This window comes from Apodemus sylvaticus, chromosome 3 (genome assembly GCF_947179515.1).
Source record: "Apodemus sylvaticus chromosome 3, mApoSyl1.1, whole genome shotgun sequence".
Lineage (NCBI taxonomy): Eukaryota > Metazoa > Chordata > Mammalia > Rodentia > Muridae > Apodemus > Apodemus sylvaticus.
The window spans coordinates 114558331-114579919 of record NC_067474.1 but is presented as its reverse complement, the minus strand read 5'-3'; the positions used below and the strand labels follow the sequence as shown (position 1 = coordinate 114579919).

Here is a 21589-nt window from a genome sequence, read left to right as displayed (position 1 = left end):
GGAGGAATGCTGCTTGCTGCCTTTCTTTCCCTAGCTTGCTCAACTTGCGTTCTTTTTCTTATACCATCCAGGACCATCACTCCCAAGTGATCTGCACCCTCCCACATTAATTGTTAATCAAGAAAATGCCCTACAGAACTACCTACATTCCCACCATTCGACCGAAATGAAGAAAAGCCACAACTTAGGTTTTAAAATGTAGTTAGTTAAGAAATCCTTCTGTATGTATCTTTCAGAAACCTATGTCATTTTCTTGGATTTGAGATGGAAATGTAAAATTCCATATATTTTCACCATGTACCAATGAAGGGTGCATTGCTTAGGTCTATTTCCATGATCCTTTCTGAGGTCGAATCCCCACTGCTCACATCCACTAAGGGACTTTGGAACCATGGTCACATCTGGAGGAATAGCTGAGAAGGGCCAATTTAGAGTGGTCATATTTGCAGAAAGACACCACAGGTAGCAGGTACGTGAGCAGAGCGCTACTGAGCTTACCTTATAAGGATTTAACTAGAAGATCACACTTCAGCTGCCCTTCAGCTTAATCTGGTGGATCTTGATTATAAAGGACAATAAAATAAGGACTGTGTGTATATAAAATACTAGGTAACTGTGAATTACATCTAAAAGAAATGGGAAACATAGTTTAATTTTTGAAGGCTGAAACAATATTCCAGATCCTTTTATATCCAGGTGCTATCTTTACTACTGTTATTTTGAGAACTATGTAAAGTAAAAGAATCCTCCCCTCCCTGCCTTCTAGTGATCGAAGTGACTATGAGAGCACTCAACCACTGAGCTGAAGCCACAGTTCTGTAAGTGTCTAAGTTAAAGTCCACACTGACTTTAATTACAAATAAAGGCAGGTTATAATTAATTAAGGTAGCTGGGTGGTGGTGGCACACACCTATAGTACCAGCACGCTGGGAGGCAGAGGCAGGCAGATTTCTGAGTTCGAGGCCAACCTGGTCTACAGAGTGAGTTCCAGGACAGCCAGGGCTATACAGAGAAGCTCTGTCTCGAAGAAAAAACAAACAAACAAACAAACAAACAAACAAACAAACAAACAAAAAAGAAAAGAAAAGAAAAAGAATTAAGGCTACCTGTTCTTGATTTCCCTAGATAGAATAGCTACATTTAGCAAATACAAATCCACCAAAGCAGGCCAAAGCAGGCCAAAGCTTGTTCCATTAGACTGGGCAACTATTACTAGTTCCTGGTCCTTAAATTCTCTCCCCCACACAGATCTTACTTATTTCCTTTAAATCAGCGCATTCATTTACTTCATTTTCTTCAAGGTATGATGTAGTTCCTTCTTCTTTTCCTTAGGAATTAAGCAGGCTGGATAGCAACAATAGAGATTTTACACCATATTAAAGTTAGCCATATATGTAACTACATCTTATAACTACATCTTATAACTACAGTCATAAAGAACTGCAAGCCAGCACGTTTTAAGAGAGAAGACTTGGTATTCATTTGAGCAGGAACTGTTTTCATGTAGTTTCCATTCAGACAAAGTACACAGTTCATCAAAGGAGCCTTGTTAGTAGTCAGAGCTTAACAGAGTTGAAAACTCCCCCTTCTAATATGCACTCACCCCCTAGTGGCCAAAATCAGAAATACAGTTTTATTTTCCTGGTTTATACCCAAAATATGATTAAATATCAAGTTTCTGCTGTATATTTAACCTACACAGATTTAAGAGAAGGACATTAGCTTAAAAAAAACTTTGTCTATACCAACATCTAGTAGAAAATCAGGCAGTGATTAAGTACAGTAATTTAAGACCTTCTTACGGTAGTATATGAAACCTAACAAATCAGTTTTAAAATATCAAAACTATGGAATGTTAAAAGTAAAAATAAAATTTAACTGAGATGGAAATACTAAGATAGTGAGCCCCTACCCCAGCTCCAGCAGAGCAGAGAGGTCTTGTGAGACAGGTCCTGCTCCAGTGCTCCATGGTCTTTTTCTTGAGTCTCCATGTTTATGAGATAATACTTCATGAGACCTATTATCTGATTATAAAACCCCTATACTACTTTAAACAAATGTAGCAACTTTATTATATGTTTTTAGCATCATACACAATTTTCTGTAACTCAGTATGAGGTGACATGAGATATATGGCCACAGCTGTTGAACTTGTAAAGCATTTGACAATAAACAAAATAATGGTATATTTCACTACTTTTAATGAGACATCCATCTGAAGAGTTTAAGCAGTAAGGTAATGAAACCATCTTACATATATTTAAATTAATGGTCCAAATTCCAAGGAACATTTAAACTATGTGCTTGCATATAGTAGGCAAAATAATAGTATCTGCTAGATGGTACTCATATTTCCAAGCTGAGACTGGCCAAGTACTCTGTTACTGACAGTTTTTAATTGCTTGTTGTCATTTTTCATGTCACACACTGCCTCCTTAACTGCTACATATGCTTAATTTTGACTGTTCCAGTGTAACCTCTGTGAAAAGCAACCTACAAATAGCCAGTGGGAAATATGCTTTTGGGACAAAATATCCCCGCAACTGCCAACAGGTTTTAGCTTCCTATCTCACCAAATACCTTTCTTCAGTTCCACTTTACCTTTTAAACAATTAGATCCTAAAATAGCTGGGTTTGTATTTATATTGTCTTTTAGTTTTTTTTATAAGACAAACCAAAAGCTTTGAAGAAGTCATTGAATATTATTTTTAAATATCTTAGCTATAGTTTTCTTTTCATCAAAAAACAAAAAAGTACTTACATTTCCAACTCAATTAACAAGACAGTCACATACTTTTAAAACACTATTTATATTTTAATAATAAAATATATAACATGGACATAAAATATAAATGCATAGAAATGAAACAGATTATTAAGTATACCAGTTACATGGAAAAGCATGTAGTTAATAAATAAAATATTCGATCTAGAATACTTCTTAGTTTGATAGCTCCAAATGGAATTATTTAAGATACAAGAGAATACACACAACAATATATCCATTCTTGTTGTTCATTCAGGGGCATCACATGTTGACAAACCTGCATAAAAAAACAGAGATCTTTTATTTTTGATAATTTATTGTTATTTGCTCATTTTCAATACAACATTTCTAGGCCTAGTATAATAAAAAAAAAATCTGTGAAACTAGGTACTAGGTGTGCACACCTGTAATCCAAGCATTCAAGAGACAGGAAGATATCTGTTAGTTCAAGGGAAATCTGGTGCTCTACACAGCACATTCTAGGTCAGCCAGGGTTCCCCAGTGAAACTATTGCCTCAACAAAGAAAATAAATCCCTGTGTGCACAAGTGTGCACATATTCATGTGGGTGAACATGATACATGCATGCACATATGTGTAAGGAAGAGGCCAAGCTTAATTGTCATTCCTCAAACACTGTCCATCTCAGGGAGCCTGTCTGGCCTGTTTCTCTTCCTAGAACTAGGCTTACATGCTATGCAACTTACAGGGTTCTGAGGATGCACAGCAGGTACCTTACACACTGAGTTAGCTCTGAAGCCCATTTCCTAAGTCTTCATTGGAGAAATGTAAAGAATAATCTAGTTTTACTTTTTATCTTTAAATCACTCAAGAAGGTTGTGGAATTTCACAGAAAACATGGGTGAGGTTGTAAAATATACACTAGTAAGCTTTTTCTCTGTTCCTTCACCAGACACTGGGGATCTGCTGATCCATTCTTCCCTTTCAATTTGTGACCCCATCAGAAAGACAGAGTCTGCTACACTAAGATTATAGCTATTTCTGACTCTTGACTTAGTTGCTTATTTAAAACTTAGAGGTGTTCCATTTCTCAGGTAATATTGAACAATCTTAATAGTATAGATAAGTATAGTTTGGGTTATTAAAATAACTTATTAGTCATAATATTTGGCATTTCTCCATATGTTTAAAAGTGCTTTCATGCATATAATTTTATTTTTGTGAAGGACTTAACCAACCTAATGATATTACTTTAATTTTACCCTTAAACTGGACAGAGCTGGCAGATGGCTCAGCTGATGAAAGTGCCTGCCACGGAACAGGACCCTGGAACACATGTGGTTTCCTTACAAGTGTCCTCTTACTCTGCATTTTGTGGCATGAATGGGAATGGATGCATCCACATGTGCACACACACAATGTAAAACAAATTTAAAACAAACTAGAACAGAGAAGGTTAGATGACTATCCCATAGTCGCTCAATCAAACAGTGACAAGACTGAATTAGAAGGAAAACCTAGCCAGACATAGTGGACTAAAGACCAGGAGTTTAAAATCAGTCTTGGCTACACAGTGAGTCTGAGGCCAGCCTGGGTTAAATGAAAAAATAATCCAAAGCAAAGTAAACCCCGATCTCACTGCCCCTCCTATAGAAGAAACGGGGTACTTAGTGCTATGAATGCCATGCTTAAATAACTTTGCACTTCATTTCAGGCCACAAGTTTATTGATAGGTAGCATTGATAGTAAGTGATTTCTTTCCCAAAGGCTTTAGTTAGGGAGCAACACTTACCATTGTAGATCTGGGTGCCACTTCTACTGCAAAGATGTTGAGTCCTCTGTTGTTGACGCAGTTTTTACTCAGTTCATTATTGATGTGAATAATCACTTTGTCATCTGACTGTAGAAAATCAAAAGTTTTTTAGTTTTCAAAAATAATACAGATATAAACCTGAGAATAAGACCTGAGCATCTGTTTCTAGAATGCAGTCCATTACAAATTCACACAAACCAGCTCAGTGCTTCAGGTTTCCTTTTTTGTTTTCTTTCATTAGATATATGCTTTATTTACATTTCAAATGTTATCCTCTTTCCTGGCCTCCCCCACAAAAAATCCCATAAGCCATCTCCCCTTCCCCAATCAACCCTCCCCTGCTTCCCTGTCCTGGTATGCTATAGTGTAGTGGAATTTCCTTCTAAATGACCACCAATGATATCAGCAGCTTTCTTTCAAATGAGTTTTAATTTTCCCTTTGATTTCATTTCCAGACCACTGTGGACAGTAAGAGCAAGTTAGCTCATCCTTGGCTTACCATAGCAACAATGTCCATCTTCCACTTCTATTTTTCTAGCACCCATTCACTTGGATCCCACCTTCCAGCCAAGATGCCTGAAACGTCCATGTAATTGAGATCCTTTCTCATCCACTGACTCAATAAGCATGTGTCCTGGATCCACTCCACCATTGATTTTGACTTTCCTAGTAATCCTTTGTACTGTCCCTTCCCCATGTTTTTCTTCTGTTTGCTTTGCTTCTAAAAATTATCTCTTAGTACATCTAAACCTCAGACAAAGCTAAAGTCCTACTCTGCCACCCTCTTTCCCCTCATTACACATCATCCCCAAGTTCCTTGGTTTAAACCATTACAAGACACACAAACTACTAAAACTGCTGTACATGCAAGCAGCACTCCATGGCTTAACATCTACTTATCCTATCTTCTCTCAGACAGTTTTTGTCTTTCTAAGTATCTCAATTTGAGATCAGAGTATATTTCATACTTCCTAGTGGTTTTGCTGTGTAATAATCTAATAGATTTAAAAAATAAAATCTTTTATAAAAACAAAAATTACAGCCTTATTTTGTACCTAAGTTATGCTGATTCTTCACTGATCTCCAAATTTAACTTTCATATTTTAAAATAAAAACTATGGTCTTGAGTTATTATAAATAACATAAAAGTATAATTCCAAGTTTGGTTTATATACACTAAAAAGAATAATTGCTCATTATAAATGTAAAAATATAGTAGGATGTTTGGCCGCAATGTAAGAAGAAAGATAACATTATTATTAAACTGAATACTAAAATAAGGAAAACTACCTCATAATCAATACCTTATTTTCAATTAGCAATAGTCATGCCTTGGATAAACCTCACTGGCTATGATACTGCCACTGTGCAAAACTTTAGTACCTTATTTTCAATAATTGATGTTATCCATGTGTCATAATTGCAAGTATGTACGATTATATTTTCATAGCCATCCATGACTTTAGCATCACTTCTGTCGAGGACAGATTTGCAAATGGCCTTCTCGAGTTGCCCACTGCACGCCTCCATATGGACAGCTTTGATTCTTGGCTTGCACCTTTCAGCATAGACATTGATGACAAATGGGCATGCCTGATGAGAGAAACAAACAAACACTTCGACTAGCCTCCTGGTAAAATTGTAAATAAATAAACTTATTATAAATGCTTATCCCTTAAGCTTCATTTGGCCAGGGGTAGAAGTGCTTTCCAGCAAACCTGACACTGAGACACAAGCTAGAAAAAGGGTAATCCTGTCCTAGTCAGGGCACGGTAAGAACTTGTGAGAGTTCATCATGCTACTCAGAATAGAACTTAACTTAGGTTGTAGCTTTTTGTTTTGATTTTAAATTCTAGATTCTTTGGATTAATATTTCAGACTACAATAGATTACAAATACCTAAAACTGTAGACAAAGGAAACCAACTATAAACTCTTTTGAATAGAAATCTTGTGGGAAAACTCCCACTGCATTTTTAGGAGTTATACAACTCTAACAGTTCATCAAAAACATTTTCTTTTGTTCAATGGAGAACAAAAGAAATGGCTCAATGGTTAAGAGCAATTGTTGTTCTTGGACCAAGAAGCCATGCTGGGCATCCTGCAACCGCTTGTAACTCCAGCTCTCTGGAATTCAGTGCCTCGGGCCTTTGTGGGCACCTGCATGTACATGCACATACTTGCATACACACATACACTCACACATACAAAATAAAAAGTTTAAAACCTTTTTCTTATGTTGATGGACATAGTAATTAGTATAGCCTAAGACTTGAAGGCAGGGCAGATCAGCTCAGATTCTTGAATTCAAACAATTAAATCAAGCAAGCCTTGGAATTTCTTTTGACAAACCTAAGTAAAGCCTGCTCCAAATCTCATGCTTCTCGCTGAACATGGATTAACATTACAGGTAAATGAGTTTTTATCAATTAAAAGATATATTAAAAGGCTGCATGAGGTAAATCAGGGAATCCTTGGGACTTGTTTTCTTGTCCATACCTGGGAAATGTGGACAGAGGATCTTCGATTCACTTTTTTTCCCCCTCCTTTTTTTTCTTTTTCAAGACAGGGCTTCTCCGTATAGCCCTGGCTGTCCTGGAACTCACTCAGTAGACCATGTTGGCCTCGAACTCAGAAATCTGCCTGCCTCTGCCTCCCAAGTGCTGGGATTACAGGCGTGCGCCACCACCGCCCAGCTTTTGAGTCACTTCTTATAACATGTCTTCTTTGTTAGAGGTTATGCTGCTGCTGTTTTCCCTTTTATCTTTTACTTTTAAAGACGGGGTCTTGCTATTTATTCCAGGTTGTTCTCAGTTTCCTATGCAACCCAGGCTAGACTCAAACTCACAGGCCTCCTACTTTTCATCGGCTTAGTACTTTCCCAGGTGGTAAGATTTTAGACATACATAGCATGCCATGTAATCTCAGACTTTAAAAACTACTGTCCAGACTTTTAAAAATAAAAGCCATTGAGTGCCAACCAATCAACACAATTAAGAATTTCCCACATACAAACATATGTTTCTCCAAAGACTGTCAAATTATTTATGACTTTAATACTGAAAAGTAATTCCTTGACATCATGGCCTCCTACATAAAACAAACAACAAGCACAATGTTCTATGTAGACCAACTGTGCCTGCCCAGCATTGCTCTCTCTTATAAACAACAGATCACGACTTATCTTTCTTTAGTTAGAGTGGTAGTCTCATCATCTATGCTGGGGAGAGGGTTGTAACAGTCTCATCTATGCTGGGTAAAGGGTTGTGACAGTATCATCTATGCTGGGTAAAGGGTTGTGACAGTCTCATCTATGTTAGGTAGAGGGTTGTGACAGTCTCATCTATGCTTGGGAGGGGGTTGTGATAGTCTCATCTATGCTGGGGTGTGTGGTAGTCTTATTTGTGCTGGGGATGTTTTGTCAGCTTGACACAAACTCTAGTTTTATCTGAGAAGACAAAAAGTCAAATGACAAAATGTGTGCCTTGTCACATTGGCCTGTGAACGAGTGTGTGGGACATTTTCTTGATTAACAATTGGTGTGGGAGGGCTACCCCTTGAGCAGATGGTCCTGGGATATATGAGAAAGCAGGCTGAACAAAGCATGGAGAGCAAGCAAGTAGGCAGCACCCCTCCATGGCCTCTGTCTCAGATCCTGCCTTCAGATCCCGCCCTGACTTCCCTTCAAGGCTTAGAAGTGGTAAATATGCCCTTTCCTCCCCCATTTGCTTTTGGTCATGGCTTTTGTCCCAGCAACAGAAAGCAAACCAGGACAACATCTGCTGACATGCTCTGCTGCATATGGTCTCTCCTGCTATATTTTATATCTGACTGGCACACATTACCGTGCCCAGTTTATATAGCCTTGGGAACTGTACTCAGAGCATTGTGTACTCTAGGCAATCACTCTTACCAACTGAGTACAATCCTCAGCCCATGTCTCTTAAATTTCACATAGAGCCGGGCAGTGGTGGTGCATGCCTTTAATCACAGCACTTGGGAGGCAGGCGGATTTCTGAGTTCGAGTCCAGCCTGGTCTACAGAGTGAGTTCCAGGACAGCCAGGGCTACACAGAGAAACCCTGTCTCGAAAAAGCCAAATTAAAAAAAAAAAAATTCAAATAGAGGGAATATGTTATCTATTTGATGTTATAAATAAAATTTACATCATAAAAATTTACCTTATAAGTCTTTCTTACCTATTTCAAAGGTAAGTAATCTTAATAAATGGTTTCAAATTATTTTATTGATTTAATTTCTATTACATGAAAACAAGTATGACAGAATACTGTTTATACACTAGAAGTAGCTTTTACAACCATGGTTCAAAATGTAAAATTCACAAAATATTAGGTTAAAGAGGGATATTTAAAAATTACAGAGGGCTAGAGAGGTGACTGAGCAGTTAAGAGCACTGACTGCTCTCCCAGAGGCCCTGGGTTCAATCACACGGCGGCTCACAACCATCTGTAACTGGATCTGATGCCCTCTTCACTGTGTCTGAAGACAGTGACAATGTACTCATACATAAAATAAATAAATAAATCTTTTAAAATGACAGTAACTCCACTGGGCTGTGGTGGTGCATTCCATTAATCCCAACACTCAGGAGGCAGAGGAGGTGGATCTCTATATGAGGCCAAGCTGATCTTCAGAGCTCACTGCAGGACAGCTAGGGCTGTTACACAGAGGAACCCTGTCTTGAAAAACCAAAAATAAATAAAAAAAAAATCATGGTAACCCTTCACACTCAATAAAAATGAGGTACTTAAAAGGGGGTAGAAGAGAGAGGGAGGAAGGGAGGAAGGGAGGAAGGGAGAAAAGGAGGGAGGGAGGGAGGGAGGGAAGGAGGGAGAGAGGGAAGAAGGGAGGGAGGGAGAGAGGGAGGGAGAGCACTCAGAAAGTACACTTCTGAGGAATACTGAATGATATCAAAAATAGGGATTTGGTCAAAGTACTTACATTTTAAATGTTATTTCTAGTACTACCCTTCTAAGCAACTGAAGTGTGGGCTGGAGAGATAGCCCAGCAGTTAAGAGCACTGGCTGCTCTTCCAGAGGACCTGGGTTCATTTCCCAGCACCCACATGGTAGCTCACCATCATCTGTGATTCTAATGCTAAGAGATCTGACACTTTCTTCTGACTTCTATGGACACAAGGCATGCATGTGATACACAATGATACATGCAACAAAATATTAAATATTAAATAAAGTAAATATTAAAAAGTTGACTGATATGAGAAAATTAATACCAGGTTAAGAGTATAAAGAAATCTTATTACTTAGTATGAGAGTTGAGCTCAAACTCTTAAATCCTATATTTTAAACATGACACAGGATTTAAGAAGGCCTAATTTCCCTCCTCCTTTGGACTTACAGTATTATTTAACTTTGTATCTGCTCATTACATCATTGACTAGGACATCACATACAGAGTGCTTTGGATCAGTCAGTCACTGGTTCAGTGTCTTATAAATATTAACCCAAGCAGCACTATAAAACAAACACCAAAACAAAACAAAAAACCAAGCATTCCCAACTCTCTGCAGACACATCTTTTTTATTCTCAGAGAATCTTCTTTCTCTTAGGATAAACTTCCTCTATAAATAAGATTTTGACAATTCAAGAAGCCGTCTCCAATTTAAAATAGGTTGGTGGCCTGAACTTGGGAAAGCGGGGCCTAAAAATGGGGCACACGAAAGTCTCATGCACCAGTCAACTTTACTCAGAGCATCAGCCAACTTAACCTCTGAGAGTTACGAAGAATCACACGAGTAAGATGTTCAATCAATAGGACAAGCCACACGAAGCAGAACCGCATTTTTCCGTAGAGGCATGTAAACAAATAACAGCAGCCAACAGGAATGAATAATCTGAAGTACACTCACTCCTAGCAGCTGCACCTGGGTGAGGCACAGAAGCACATTCCAAGAACAACTCCGTGTTTTTGAAGAAACTGAAGTCACAAGACTCTTGTTTTCTTGGAGTTTTCTCAGGAGCACTCAGAATTCTCCTCACACAACTCCTTTCTTGGGCAGTGTTCCAGCAAAAATATATACATTTGAATTACTAATTTCCTTCTTCACATCAAAGATCAAACTTTTTGTCTCTGATTAATCATGGTTGACAATAAGAACATTTCAGTAAAGAGCATGCTTCAGTAGAATACTGGGAAGTGCCTGGGAGTCACCTTACCCTACTCAAGCTCAAGGCCTAGAGTGTCTAGATGTAAAAGTCACGGATCAGGAGAATGCTCAAGAGCAAATACCATGGAGACCAAGGCCCCAGTCAGCACTTATGCATCTTACCTCTGTCAGCTCCAGAGCTTTATTGTAGCCCATGGAGTGCAGGGTCACCCACAGGTCAAGAGGATCTCCTTCTCGGTCATTTGCTTCCATCAGATGCAAGTCCATAAAGCCCTGCCTTGTTAATTCATTCTTCTTTGTGTCAAAGTTTTCTGTAAACACAACCAACATTTCTTCCATACATTATTTAAAAGTCCATGTGTTTAATGTCTACACTATTAATTATAAACTTTCAGTTGTCAGCAATAACAAGAAAATTAAAAGTCCCTCAAACTTGCTTTTTTTTTTTCTAATTTCCCACAGCTCAAAACAGATACCATCATAGGATGTGGTTGGGGTTGGGGGGTGTTGTTTCTGTTTTGTTTTGTTTGTTTGTGTTTTCCCCCAAGATATTGGCATACTGTAACAAATGCAAACACATTCCAAGTTAGATGAAACTAATTTTTCCAACCTGATCACTCATTAAGAATTTATATTAATATTTCATAATGCCCCCTTAAGCCCACCAGAACCTGAATGATCTTGATATAACATATCCCAGACTACTGGAGTTTGAGAAAGGGAGAACGGAAAGTGTCAGGCTTAAGGAGACTACTACTACAAGTATAGTTTCTCTAACAAATTGTTGGTAAGTCCTTGAAAAACTGTTAGATAATGAAAAATCTGTATTTCTGAAGGGAAATCTAAATATGCTTATTTAACATTATTTGTGAGTAAAAACTAAAATTGCCAGTATCTAGACATACATACATATACACACATATATATATTCATACATATACACAAACATATGTATATATATATATATATATATTTATGTGTTTAATAGCTCCTATCTACTGACCTATATATCATATGATTGTCCTGAAATAAATCTATGGATAATAAATACCATCAATGGGTTATATTTTGGCAACTTCCTACAACAAGAAAGATTTCCCAATTCCCATCTGTACTATAGTCTACAGAAATGAGACAGCATCTCTTTCCTATGCCTTATTATGAGAAAACAAAAGACATACTTGATTGACCAATATTTTAAAATGTTTTATAACTGAAACAGATTCACAGGATTTTTATGGAAAATTATCCAGATTAAATCAGAGAGAATAATAATAGTAATATACTGTCTAGTAAATATTTGATATGTATTACAAAGAAACTATTAAAGAAAATGTATCTTTAATACTATACTATGTGAGCCAGCAATAACTTGATGATGTTTTAAACTTAAAATTCTTAATTCTTATTAATTTTTCAAATTTATTATAGGGCTGGTTATAAAGCTCAGTGGTAAAGCACATCTCTAGCAGATATGGTCCTAGTTTTAGCCCTTAGTCTACCAAAAGAAAGCAGATTATACTATTAACCTGACTCAAAGAGTTACATAAGACTATGATAATCAAAACTGGTATTAGTGAGAGAACTGAATATATCCATATTACTGATAAGTAACAAAGGAGGAAAGCAACACAATGACTAAACAAGTCTTTTCAAAATGTCCCGAAACATGCAGATATCCATAATAAATCTAGGCAGAAACTTTAAACCTTTCACAAACAGTAACTTCAAAAGAATCACAGATGAAACTGTACTACACAATACTATGAAATTTCTATAAGATAACAGGAGAAAAATCTAATCTGACTTGTGTTTGGTGACAAAATTTTTAGAAACAATTTTAAAAGCATACAAACCAAACTACTGTAGTGAATCAGGCCTATAATCCTCAAATTTGAAAGATAGAGGCATAAGAATTAGGAGTTCAAGGCCACCCTTGATTGTGTAGCATGTTCAAGGCCAACCTAGGCTACATGAGACCTTGACTCAATAGACAACAACAACAACACAAACATGTTTATCTTATTTCTCTGCTATTGTGATAAACACTGGGACTAAAAGTGAGCTGGGGAGGAAAGGGTTTATTTTAGCTTACATGTCACAGCCTATCATGAAGGGAAGCCAGAGCCAAAAGTCAAAACAGGAACCTAGAGGCAGGGTTGCTGCTTGCTGGCTTTTCTTTCCCTGCTTCTGATTATCTAGCTTCCTTATAGAAGCCAAGACCAGGGGTAGCACTACCCACAGTGTGCTGGGCCCTCCCCCATCAATTAACAATCAAGAAAATGCCCCACAGACATGCCCATAGGCCAATGTGGTAGAAGCAATTCCTCAGTTGAGGTTCCTTCTTTTAGGTGTATCAAGTTGACACCTAGAATAGCTATCACAGCATACAAAACACAACCTAAAAAGAATATAATTTCTTAACAAGTTTAAGCCCTGTGGATAATATTGCTAGAAGAATAAAAATATTAATAACTGACTGGGAAAAAATACTTGCAAAACATACATCTGATAAAAGATATGCATTTATAACATACACAGACCTTTTAGAACTCAATCATTAAAAAAAAAAAAAGACAAAAATTAGGCAAGAAAACCTAGACGTGTTGTTGTCACACTGCTATAATCCAAGCACTAGGAAGGCTAAGGCAAGAGGATGGGAAGCCAGAGGCAGTCTGGGTACCTTATGAGGTTTATGGTGAACCTTAGCTACATAGGAAGACAGAAGTAAGAGTTGGGCACCAACAGAGACATCATTAAAGAAGTTACAAGTGATGGAAAATAGATACAAAGATGCCAAATGTCAAAAGATATTAGGAGATTACAAAAAAATGAGATCCTATTTGAATGCCTAAAACCTAAAAATCTGATGGCATTTTTGGTGGTGACATGTGGCACAATGGGAATGCTAATAATGGTTGGTGGGAATCAAACCTGCTGTTATAAAACAGCACTTCCTTCAAAGCTAAATACTGTCTCAGCATTCAGCTGAAACTGAACTGAACTGAAATATAAATGAGTTGAAAGCTTGTTTGTATACAACCCTGATCGCAGTGTGTATAGCGGATGTATTCAGAAATGTCCCAGACTGGAAGTCATAAGATCACCTTCAATAGGGGAATAGAAAAACTCAAACTGTGATATTTTGATATAATGAAATACTATCCAGCAATAAAGAGAAATTAACTATCAAGCCATGAAATCTGGAGGAAAACATGCAATTTAGTCATACAACACTCTTTAAGAGGTAAAATTACACAGTAAAAAGATCATTTATTGCCCAAGGTCTGGGGGATGACTACACAGGGAAAAACAGGTGGAGTGCAGGGGACTTTAAGAGTACTGAAGCCATTCTTTCTGATACTGTGATAACTGTATTTGTAGGATGAAACAGTTGTCAAAAACAGCTACTGTATGACAGAAGTGAACCTTAATAATAGTACATAACATAGCAAAACGTCCTCATGAATGATAACAAATGTACCACACTAACAGACATTGCTGATAATATACAGAAATTGGTGGAGGTGGAGTGGAAAGGATGGATCCCAGGGGTCTCTAGATCTTTTACTCAGTTCCCCAATCAATCTAAACCTCTTTTAAAAAGCAAATCTATTACTGAACAAAATAGAAATAAAAGTATTAAGTCCAAAAAAAGCATATTGAGGTAAATTTACAATGAGGTAATGTATTTTAACATCAACAGGAATGTGTAAAAATTATCTATGATGAGAAAGGAAGCCACTTAAGAACCTAGAAATTTTACATATATACATGTGTGTGTCTGTGTGTGTCTATGTGTGTGTATGTGTGTATTATGGCTGTTACTGAAGCAATTATGTCCCCCAAATTATTTTCAGTGCAATAGTTTTAAGAAACATTTGATTGCATAAAGTCTGTGGTGTTGGAAGCCGATTGTCTGGGTCTGAAGCCTAGTTATGAAGCTGTCATGCTTACTGGTTAAGCTACTTAATCGCTTTGGTTCTACATGCTTAGGTGTAAAATGAGTGCTGTTCCAGGGCTACTTGACAAGCTGGTATATTAGCTTAGGTTAGCACCTGGTACATGGTGAGCTCTCAAAACAGTTGATGCTAAACATCAAGCCTGCTAATTAAATAGACTTTATTGACTAATAATTTTGCATAAGAAAATCTTAATTAGGGGCTGGGGAGATGGCTTAGTGGAAAAACATGCTTGCATGAAGATGGTAAATTTGAATCCCAGTACCCACATATAAAATCTGAGTATGGATATGTGCATGCCTGTAACCCAAGTACTGGGGATAGGCAGCCAATAGGAGGCTTGCTGGGGCCTCCCTGGTTTCCAGTCTAGGTCCCAGCTCATTGAGATCCTGTCTCAAAGCAATAAAATGAACAGAGATAGAAAAGAACACCCAACATCCATCCCCCTCTGACCTCTTTATGTGAATGCATAAGCATGGGTCTACACACACACACACACACACATACACACACACACACACACACACACACACACACACACACAGAAAACAATTTTGATAATGGTTCACTTCCATTGAAATAGAATAATGACAATTATTATTCTAGAAATAATAGAAACCTTAGAAATAAAAAGCTGTACTAAAGTCACAATATAATTATATCTTATAGATAAAACTGTACTGTATATATTATCAAGTTAATAGAAGTTTAATATTAAATAAAATATAAATAAAAATATTTAATAAATATTTTTATTAAAAATAAAACCTTTATAGTAGTATCATATTTTTACCCTACTTACTGTTAGAAAAACAGACTCTTACCTAGTTCACATACTTTACAAATTTATACCATCATAAGAAACATACATTATGCCACTCCAATGATGGCCAGTTCCTCTTTCCACATTTTTTGTTCTGTAATGTATAGTTGGCTATGGCTTTCGGGTTTTCCCCTTTGACTTTTCAAGCTTTGGCTTAAGCATGCAAACCTTACAGTAATCTCAGATGCTTACTAAGTGACAACTGATTCTGCCTCCTCAATGATGTTCCATTGTGCTTTTGGTTTCTATCTCACCTTTGATGGGCTTTCCTAATTGAGCGCAAATTAAAAAAAATAGCAGAGTTTTGTTGTTGTTGTTGTTGTTGTTGTTGTTGTTGTTTGTTTGCTGACAAGGTCTCTCAATGTGGCCCTTTCCTGGAACTCTACAATGTAGAGCAAGCTGGGGCCCAATTCACAGAGATCCTCCTGTTTCTGCCTCCCACATGCTGGGATTAAAGGTGTGTGGCACCATGCCCAGTTAAGAATTGTTAACATGTATAAGCAACTCTCTGGAAATCTTTTAATTTTTTTTTTAAGTGAAACTAACTTGTTAACTCTTTGTTGCCCTTTTCAGAACCAGTACATAGCCTAGTGATACCAAGTACTGGGAAAATAGTTTCCTTTTTTTAAAAAATACAGGTATCCTTCATGGGTGGACAATGGTTTCTTGAGAAGGCATGGGTTATTAAATAAAAATCTCAGTGTCAAGTATTAGACATCCTCTCATGAGTTATTTATTGGTCAGGGGAGCTCTAGAGGCCCCTAAAATATCATGGGCTATTGCCACTTATGGTGGTTTGAACGAGAATGGTCCTTGTAGGCTCATGTTTGAATATTTGGTCCCCAATTGATGGAACTGTTTGGAAAGAATTAGAAAGCATTGCTTTGTTGGAGGAGCTATGACACTGAGGGTGGCCATAGAAATTTCAAAAGCCCACACCACCCTCAATCCCCCCAACCTCACTCACTGCTGTTGGGTCAAAATGTGAGCTCCCAGCCCTGCTATAGCACCATGTCTACCTGTCTACTATGGCACGGACTCTAACCTTCTGGAACCATGAACCACAGACTAAATGATTTCTTTTATAAGTTGCCTTGGTCATGGTATCCTATCACAGCAACAGAACATAACTAAGACACCATTGCCATTTATTGTCTACCTTAACTAGATGTTAAGACCCTATTTTTGAAGACACAACTTTTTTTTTTTTTTTTTTTTTTTTTTGGATCCAGAACAAGGAGAAATCAATTTGGAACTTACTTAGAAAATTGTTCCCTGCTAGCTAGCATGCACTGTGCCAGAAGGTATTACATAGGCTACTCTACTAGGGAGGGGGAGAAAAACCATCAGTGGTCTTACCAGTAGTACCTTTGAATGCTGTAATACCAATTTTTGCAGGCAAGATACTCCCACTGATACAAATGTGGCATGGACATTATGGGAGTAACCAAGGACTTTATTACTGGATTTGAGGCCTGCTCCACAGAAAGGAATTCACTTGTTACTATAAACTTGTTAAAAGTCCACGGCTTAGAAGATAAAGCATAGACCCTAGCAGGGAATCTACTACTGTTGTTTTAGTAAAATGGACATGTTATCAAAACTGCCTCCTGAATATTTACTTTTATGCCCATAAACTTGTGTTGTTCTCAACCCTGGCATTTCAACAGAGAAACTTTCTGTAACAGGCAGTAGTTAATACAGAGCCTTATAACTGATTAAAGTACTTAAGTGATGTCACAGTACATCAGGACTGTTAAGCCTTCAGGGAACATCCCCATTCCAAGCAATACTCAGAGGACATGGTGGAAGGGACGGAAAGAATCTAAGAGCAAGAGGATGGAGAGGAGTTCTTCCTTCTGGACACGTGCTCCTGCACTCCTGAATTCATTGTATGTGCTTACCTTCCTTCATAAGACCAGCACGAGATCAACTCAATAAGAAGTCAGTATTCCAGTAGGCAGAACTAACTGGCCTCAGTAGAGAAGAAGAGAAGGAGGAGGAAGAAGGAAGAGGAGGGGAGAGAAGTAGGAGATAGAGAGGAGGACGAATAGGAAGAAAAAGGATAGGACATGAAGGTAGGAAGGAGGCATGTTGGGCGTGTATGGGTATAGATATGGATGAAAACCATTGTATACATATGGTGGAAACTTACGGATTCTTTGGAAAGTCAGTTGGATAGTGTTTTGCTGGGGCAAACACATGTAGGGACATTTTGTTAAAGTGGACACGGGTGTGAAAGGTTAAAGCAGACTCGTGGAAAGAATGTTTCACTGAAGCAGACAAAAAGGATGTTCTGCTAAAGCAAGCACGTGAAAAGGACACATGATGAAGTAGTTTTTGCTAACAACACACATGTACTGGTCTGCCTTACACTGTGTAGTTGAGCTCCATTTGTCAGGACTCCATAGGAAGAAACACACCAAAAAACTCTGTACTGCAGTTTCTTGCTGATTAGATGCATGTGCTGAAGCAAGACCTGAGACAAGACACGTGCTAAGGCAAGGCACATGGAGGACACGCAATGTTTGGATAGGACTTGATGACACAGTGACTGAGAGAGAGCTTGTCTTGCTGGTACAGCTAGCTGTACAACACTTGTGTGTCTCAAGTCTTCGCCGATCTTCACTTTCCTGAGAGAGGCTTCTCCTGATGTCACTCCAGGTCCCTCCTGCTGACTGGAGCAGAGGCTGAGGCCTGGCTGTCTCTGCTAGGTCATGTCTCTGCTGTTGCTAACCCAACTCTACCTAACTGGACTGCTGGTGTAATGGTGAAGTATTTGCGAATAGATTGAGCTGCCACTGCCTGCTAACCTGTGAAGTAAACTGCTGATTTCCAGATAACACAGATGGGAGCTGCTCCATAGAACCTTTCTAAACAAGTCCACTTCCCCCACCCCCTTGCATCCTTTCTTTGCTACTACCTCTGGTGGGTGGTGAGCTACAATGGCTAGGAGGTTAAGGGTTTAAGAACCATCATTAAAAACAAGATTGGAAAAAATTAAAATTACATATACATGTACAAGTTGTCAAATAAATAAATATTTTAAAGTTTTAAAAATATATTTTAAGCCCCCAAAAGATGAAATAATCTTTTATTCATATCTTTTAACAAGTATACCAACTATCACTTTAGGAAAAATAAATATTCAAGTTTAAAAAAAAGAGACTTACTTTTTAAGAAAAATTATTTGTATGTGTGTTTGTGTGTGTGTGTTTGTGTGTGTGTGTGTGTGTGTGTGTGGTGTGTGTACCTGCATGAGTTTATGTGCACCATGTGAGTACAGATGCCTGTGAAGGCCAGGAAAGGATGTAGAATGCCTTGAAGCTGGAGGTAGCTGCTTGAGGTGCTGGGATCTAACTGAGGCCCTGGTAAGAGCAATAGGTTCTTTTACCCTCTGAGCCACCTGTCCAGGGCCCCCCACTATCTTCCATGTTATAATACCTTCCACAAAGGATCTGGCTTGTTTCTGAGAATGAGGGTGCCACACTCTTCTATCCCTCTATCAGAAAGGGACAGCACTCACCTCTGCAGACAGCCCAGGCATCCTCATCACACTTCTCACCACTTGTTCTCAATTCGAAAAAATTGTACTCTTCAAGGCTGATCAGACCATTGCCATCTAGATCAATCACTTCAAATATCTCTGACAGGGTTGACCTAGAATGGTAAAAGTTGAAAATTATTACTTTTAAAACAAAACATCTAAAGAAAGGAACTTTTTAAAAATGTGTGTGTGCGTTGCCTACACATATGTCTATGTACTATTGCATGCTTGATGTTGGCAAGACCAGAAGAGGCCACTGGATCCCCAGGGACTGAAGTTACAGAGGGTGTGGACTACCACATGTGTGCTAAGCCTTGAACCCAAGTAGAAGAGAACCCAGTGACCTTACCACTGAGCAATCTCTCTAATCCTAAAGGCAGTTTTTTGAAAACGAGTTTCAAAGGAAGTAATAATGGCATTGAAGAATTTTTTCTGAGTTATATTATATCACATCTTGATTTGTCTATGGCCAAATCCCATTGTGAGTATCATCTAGGACACAGGAAAACTTATGGGTTAGACTTCAATCTGACAGTCATCAAGATCAAGAATAGAGGGAATAACTCAGCAGTAGAAACTTTGACTGCTAAATTGAGAGTGCAGCTAACAACATCTACCTTTAAAGGCAAGGTTTAGTGGAGAAGAACCTAGTAGAGGCATACATTTAGTATGGACAAGTGCATAGAACCTACATATTAATGATAATCCTAGCCTTGCAAATACAAAGTCATTCTTGGTTACTTAGTGAATTTTAAAAATATATATTTACTCCTCGTGGCATGCTTTGGTATATGTGTACACATGGAATGAGTAACTCAAGGTAAATAATATATCTATTATTGTACATATTTGATTTTTATCATGAGAACATGGGTGAAATCATGAGGTATTGGTCTTTTGTTCCTCTTCCATATTTTTAAGCACACTACCCATCATGCTGTGGTAAGATGCTGAATTAAAGCAGAAGAAAGGGATGGGAGTTGGCCAAAGAACATAGGTAAAGGCAGGTGACTGATTTATATTCTATATTGCATGGCAGTTCTTGCATTGATAAAACTTACCTAAACTCACTTGTAAGAGATAATTCCCCTGTTTCATCTCTATGTACAAGTTGAGCTTCTTCTGTTACTGGTTTTGTTTCTTTTTTTAGCCTACAGCCAGTTGTGGAAGGAATTAACCAATAAATTCCTGGCTCTAGTTCACCAGTCCATCCAAACACCTTTTATCAAAAGAATTAAAAACAATAAACAACAAAATCTTTTTTTTATTCGATATATTCCTTATTAACATTTCAAATGATATCCCCTTTCCTGGATCTCCCCTCCCTGAAAGTCCCATAAGCCCTCTTCCCTCCCCCTGTTCCCCAATCACCCCCTACCTGCTTTCCTATCCTGGTATTCCCCTATACTGCTGCACTGAGCCTTTCCAGGACCATGGGCCTCTCCTTCCCTCTTCTTTGGCATCATTTGATATGTGAATTGTTTTTGGGTATTCCGAGCTTCTAGGCTAATATCCGCTTATCAGTGAGTGCATACCCTGTGTGCTCTTTTGTGACTGGGTCGCCTCACTTAGGATGACATTCTCCAGGTCCAACCACTTGCCTAAGAATTTCATGAATTCATTGTTTTTAATAGCTGAATAGTATTCCACTGTGTAAATTTAACACATTTTCTATATCCATTCCTCCGTTGAGGGATATCTGGGTTCTTTCCAGCTTCTGGCTATTATAAATAGGGCTGCTATGAACATAGTGGAGCATGTGTCCTTATTACATGCTAGAGAATCCTCTGGGTATATGCCCAGGAGTGGTATTGCAGGTTCCTCTGGTAGTATCATGCCCAGTTTTCTGAGGAACCACCAGACTGATTACCAGAGTAACAACCAAATATCTATGTACCTCCTAGGAGCTTGCTGGAACCTCAATATTTCTTATAAAAACCAGGGACCAACTTGTTATCATCTTAACTCTATATATTCCAGTTGTGGATAATAGCTAAGTGCAGTTACTTGTGTTATAGTACACAATAGCCACCAAATAGTGCTAAAATATTACTTTCAAATCCTATGTATATTTTAGGCCATCCTGGAGGTTCATAAACAAGTTACTCATCTCAGTTCTAGATTTAGTACTCTTCCTGACGGATTATCCAGTTGCTCATCTTAGTTCTAGATTCTTTCTGCCTGATTATCCTAGAACCACAATCACTCTGAGGTTGGCATCAAGCTCTATTTTGATAGAATAATTGATTCAGTGTAACTAAGATCATTATGAAGATTAAACTACCAAATCCATGCTTTGGGTATGATAATTGTTTAGTCTGGCCATATATGGGCTGACATATAAGAGCTAAAAGATATCTAACCAGGCATGGTGGCTCACATGTTTAATCCCAGCACTTGGAAGCCAGAGGCCAGAACTATGAGTTTAAGGCCAGCCTGGTCTCCAGATTAAGTTCCAGGACAGCAAGAGCTACACAGAGAAACACTGTGTTAAAAAACAAACAAATGAATAAACTACATATATTTATATACAAATACATATATATACATATATATATAGTATATGCACT

The 21589-nt window shown here is 38.0% G+C and overlaps 1 protein-coding gene and 1 pseudogene across 4 annotated transcripts in view; both read right to left on the bottom strand.

The window, feature by feature from the left end:
* Positions 1-2840: 2840 nt before the first annotated feature.
* Positions 2841-21589, bottom strand: part of Efcab7 (EF-hand calcium binding domain 7) — a 69107-nt gene continuing 50358 nt past the window's right edge. For all 4 annotated transcript variants that reach the window (XM_052176833.1, XM_052176832.1, XM_052176830.1 and 1 more), the window contains exons 9-14: positions 20081-20238; positions 18999-19132; positions 10850-10998; positions 5924-6133; positions 4520-4627; positions 2841-3044 (exon numbers count right to left, since the gene is read on the bottom strand). In XM_052176833.1, the coding sequence (XP_052032793.1) occupies positions 2970-3044; positions 4520-4627; positions 5924-6133; positions 10850-10998; positions 18999-19132; positions 20081-20238 (834 nt within the window). In that variant the 3' untranslated portion in view covers positions 2841-2969. The remainder of the gene's footprint in view (positions 3045-4519; positions 4628-5923; positions 6134-10849; positions 10999-18998; positions 19133-20080; positions 20239-21589) is intronic.
* Positions 5792-5916, bottom strand: LOC127681997 (uncharacterized; annotated as a pseudogene).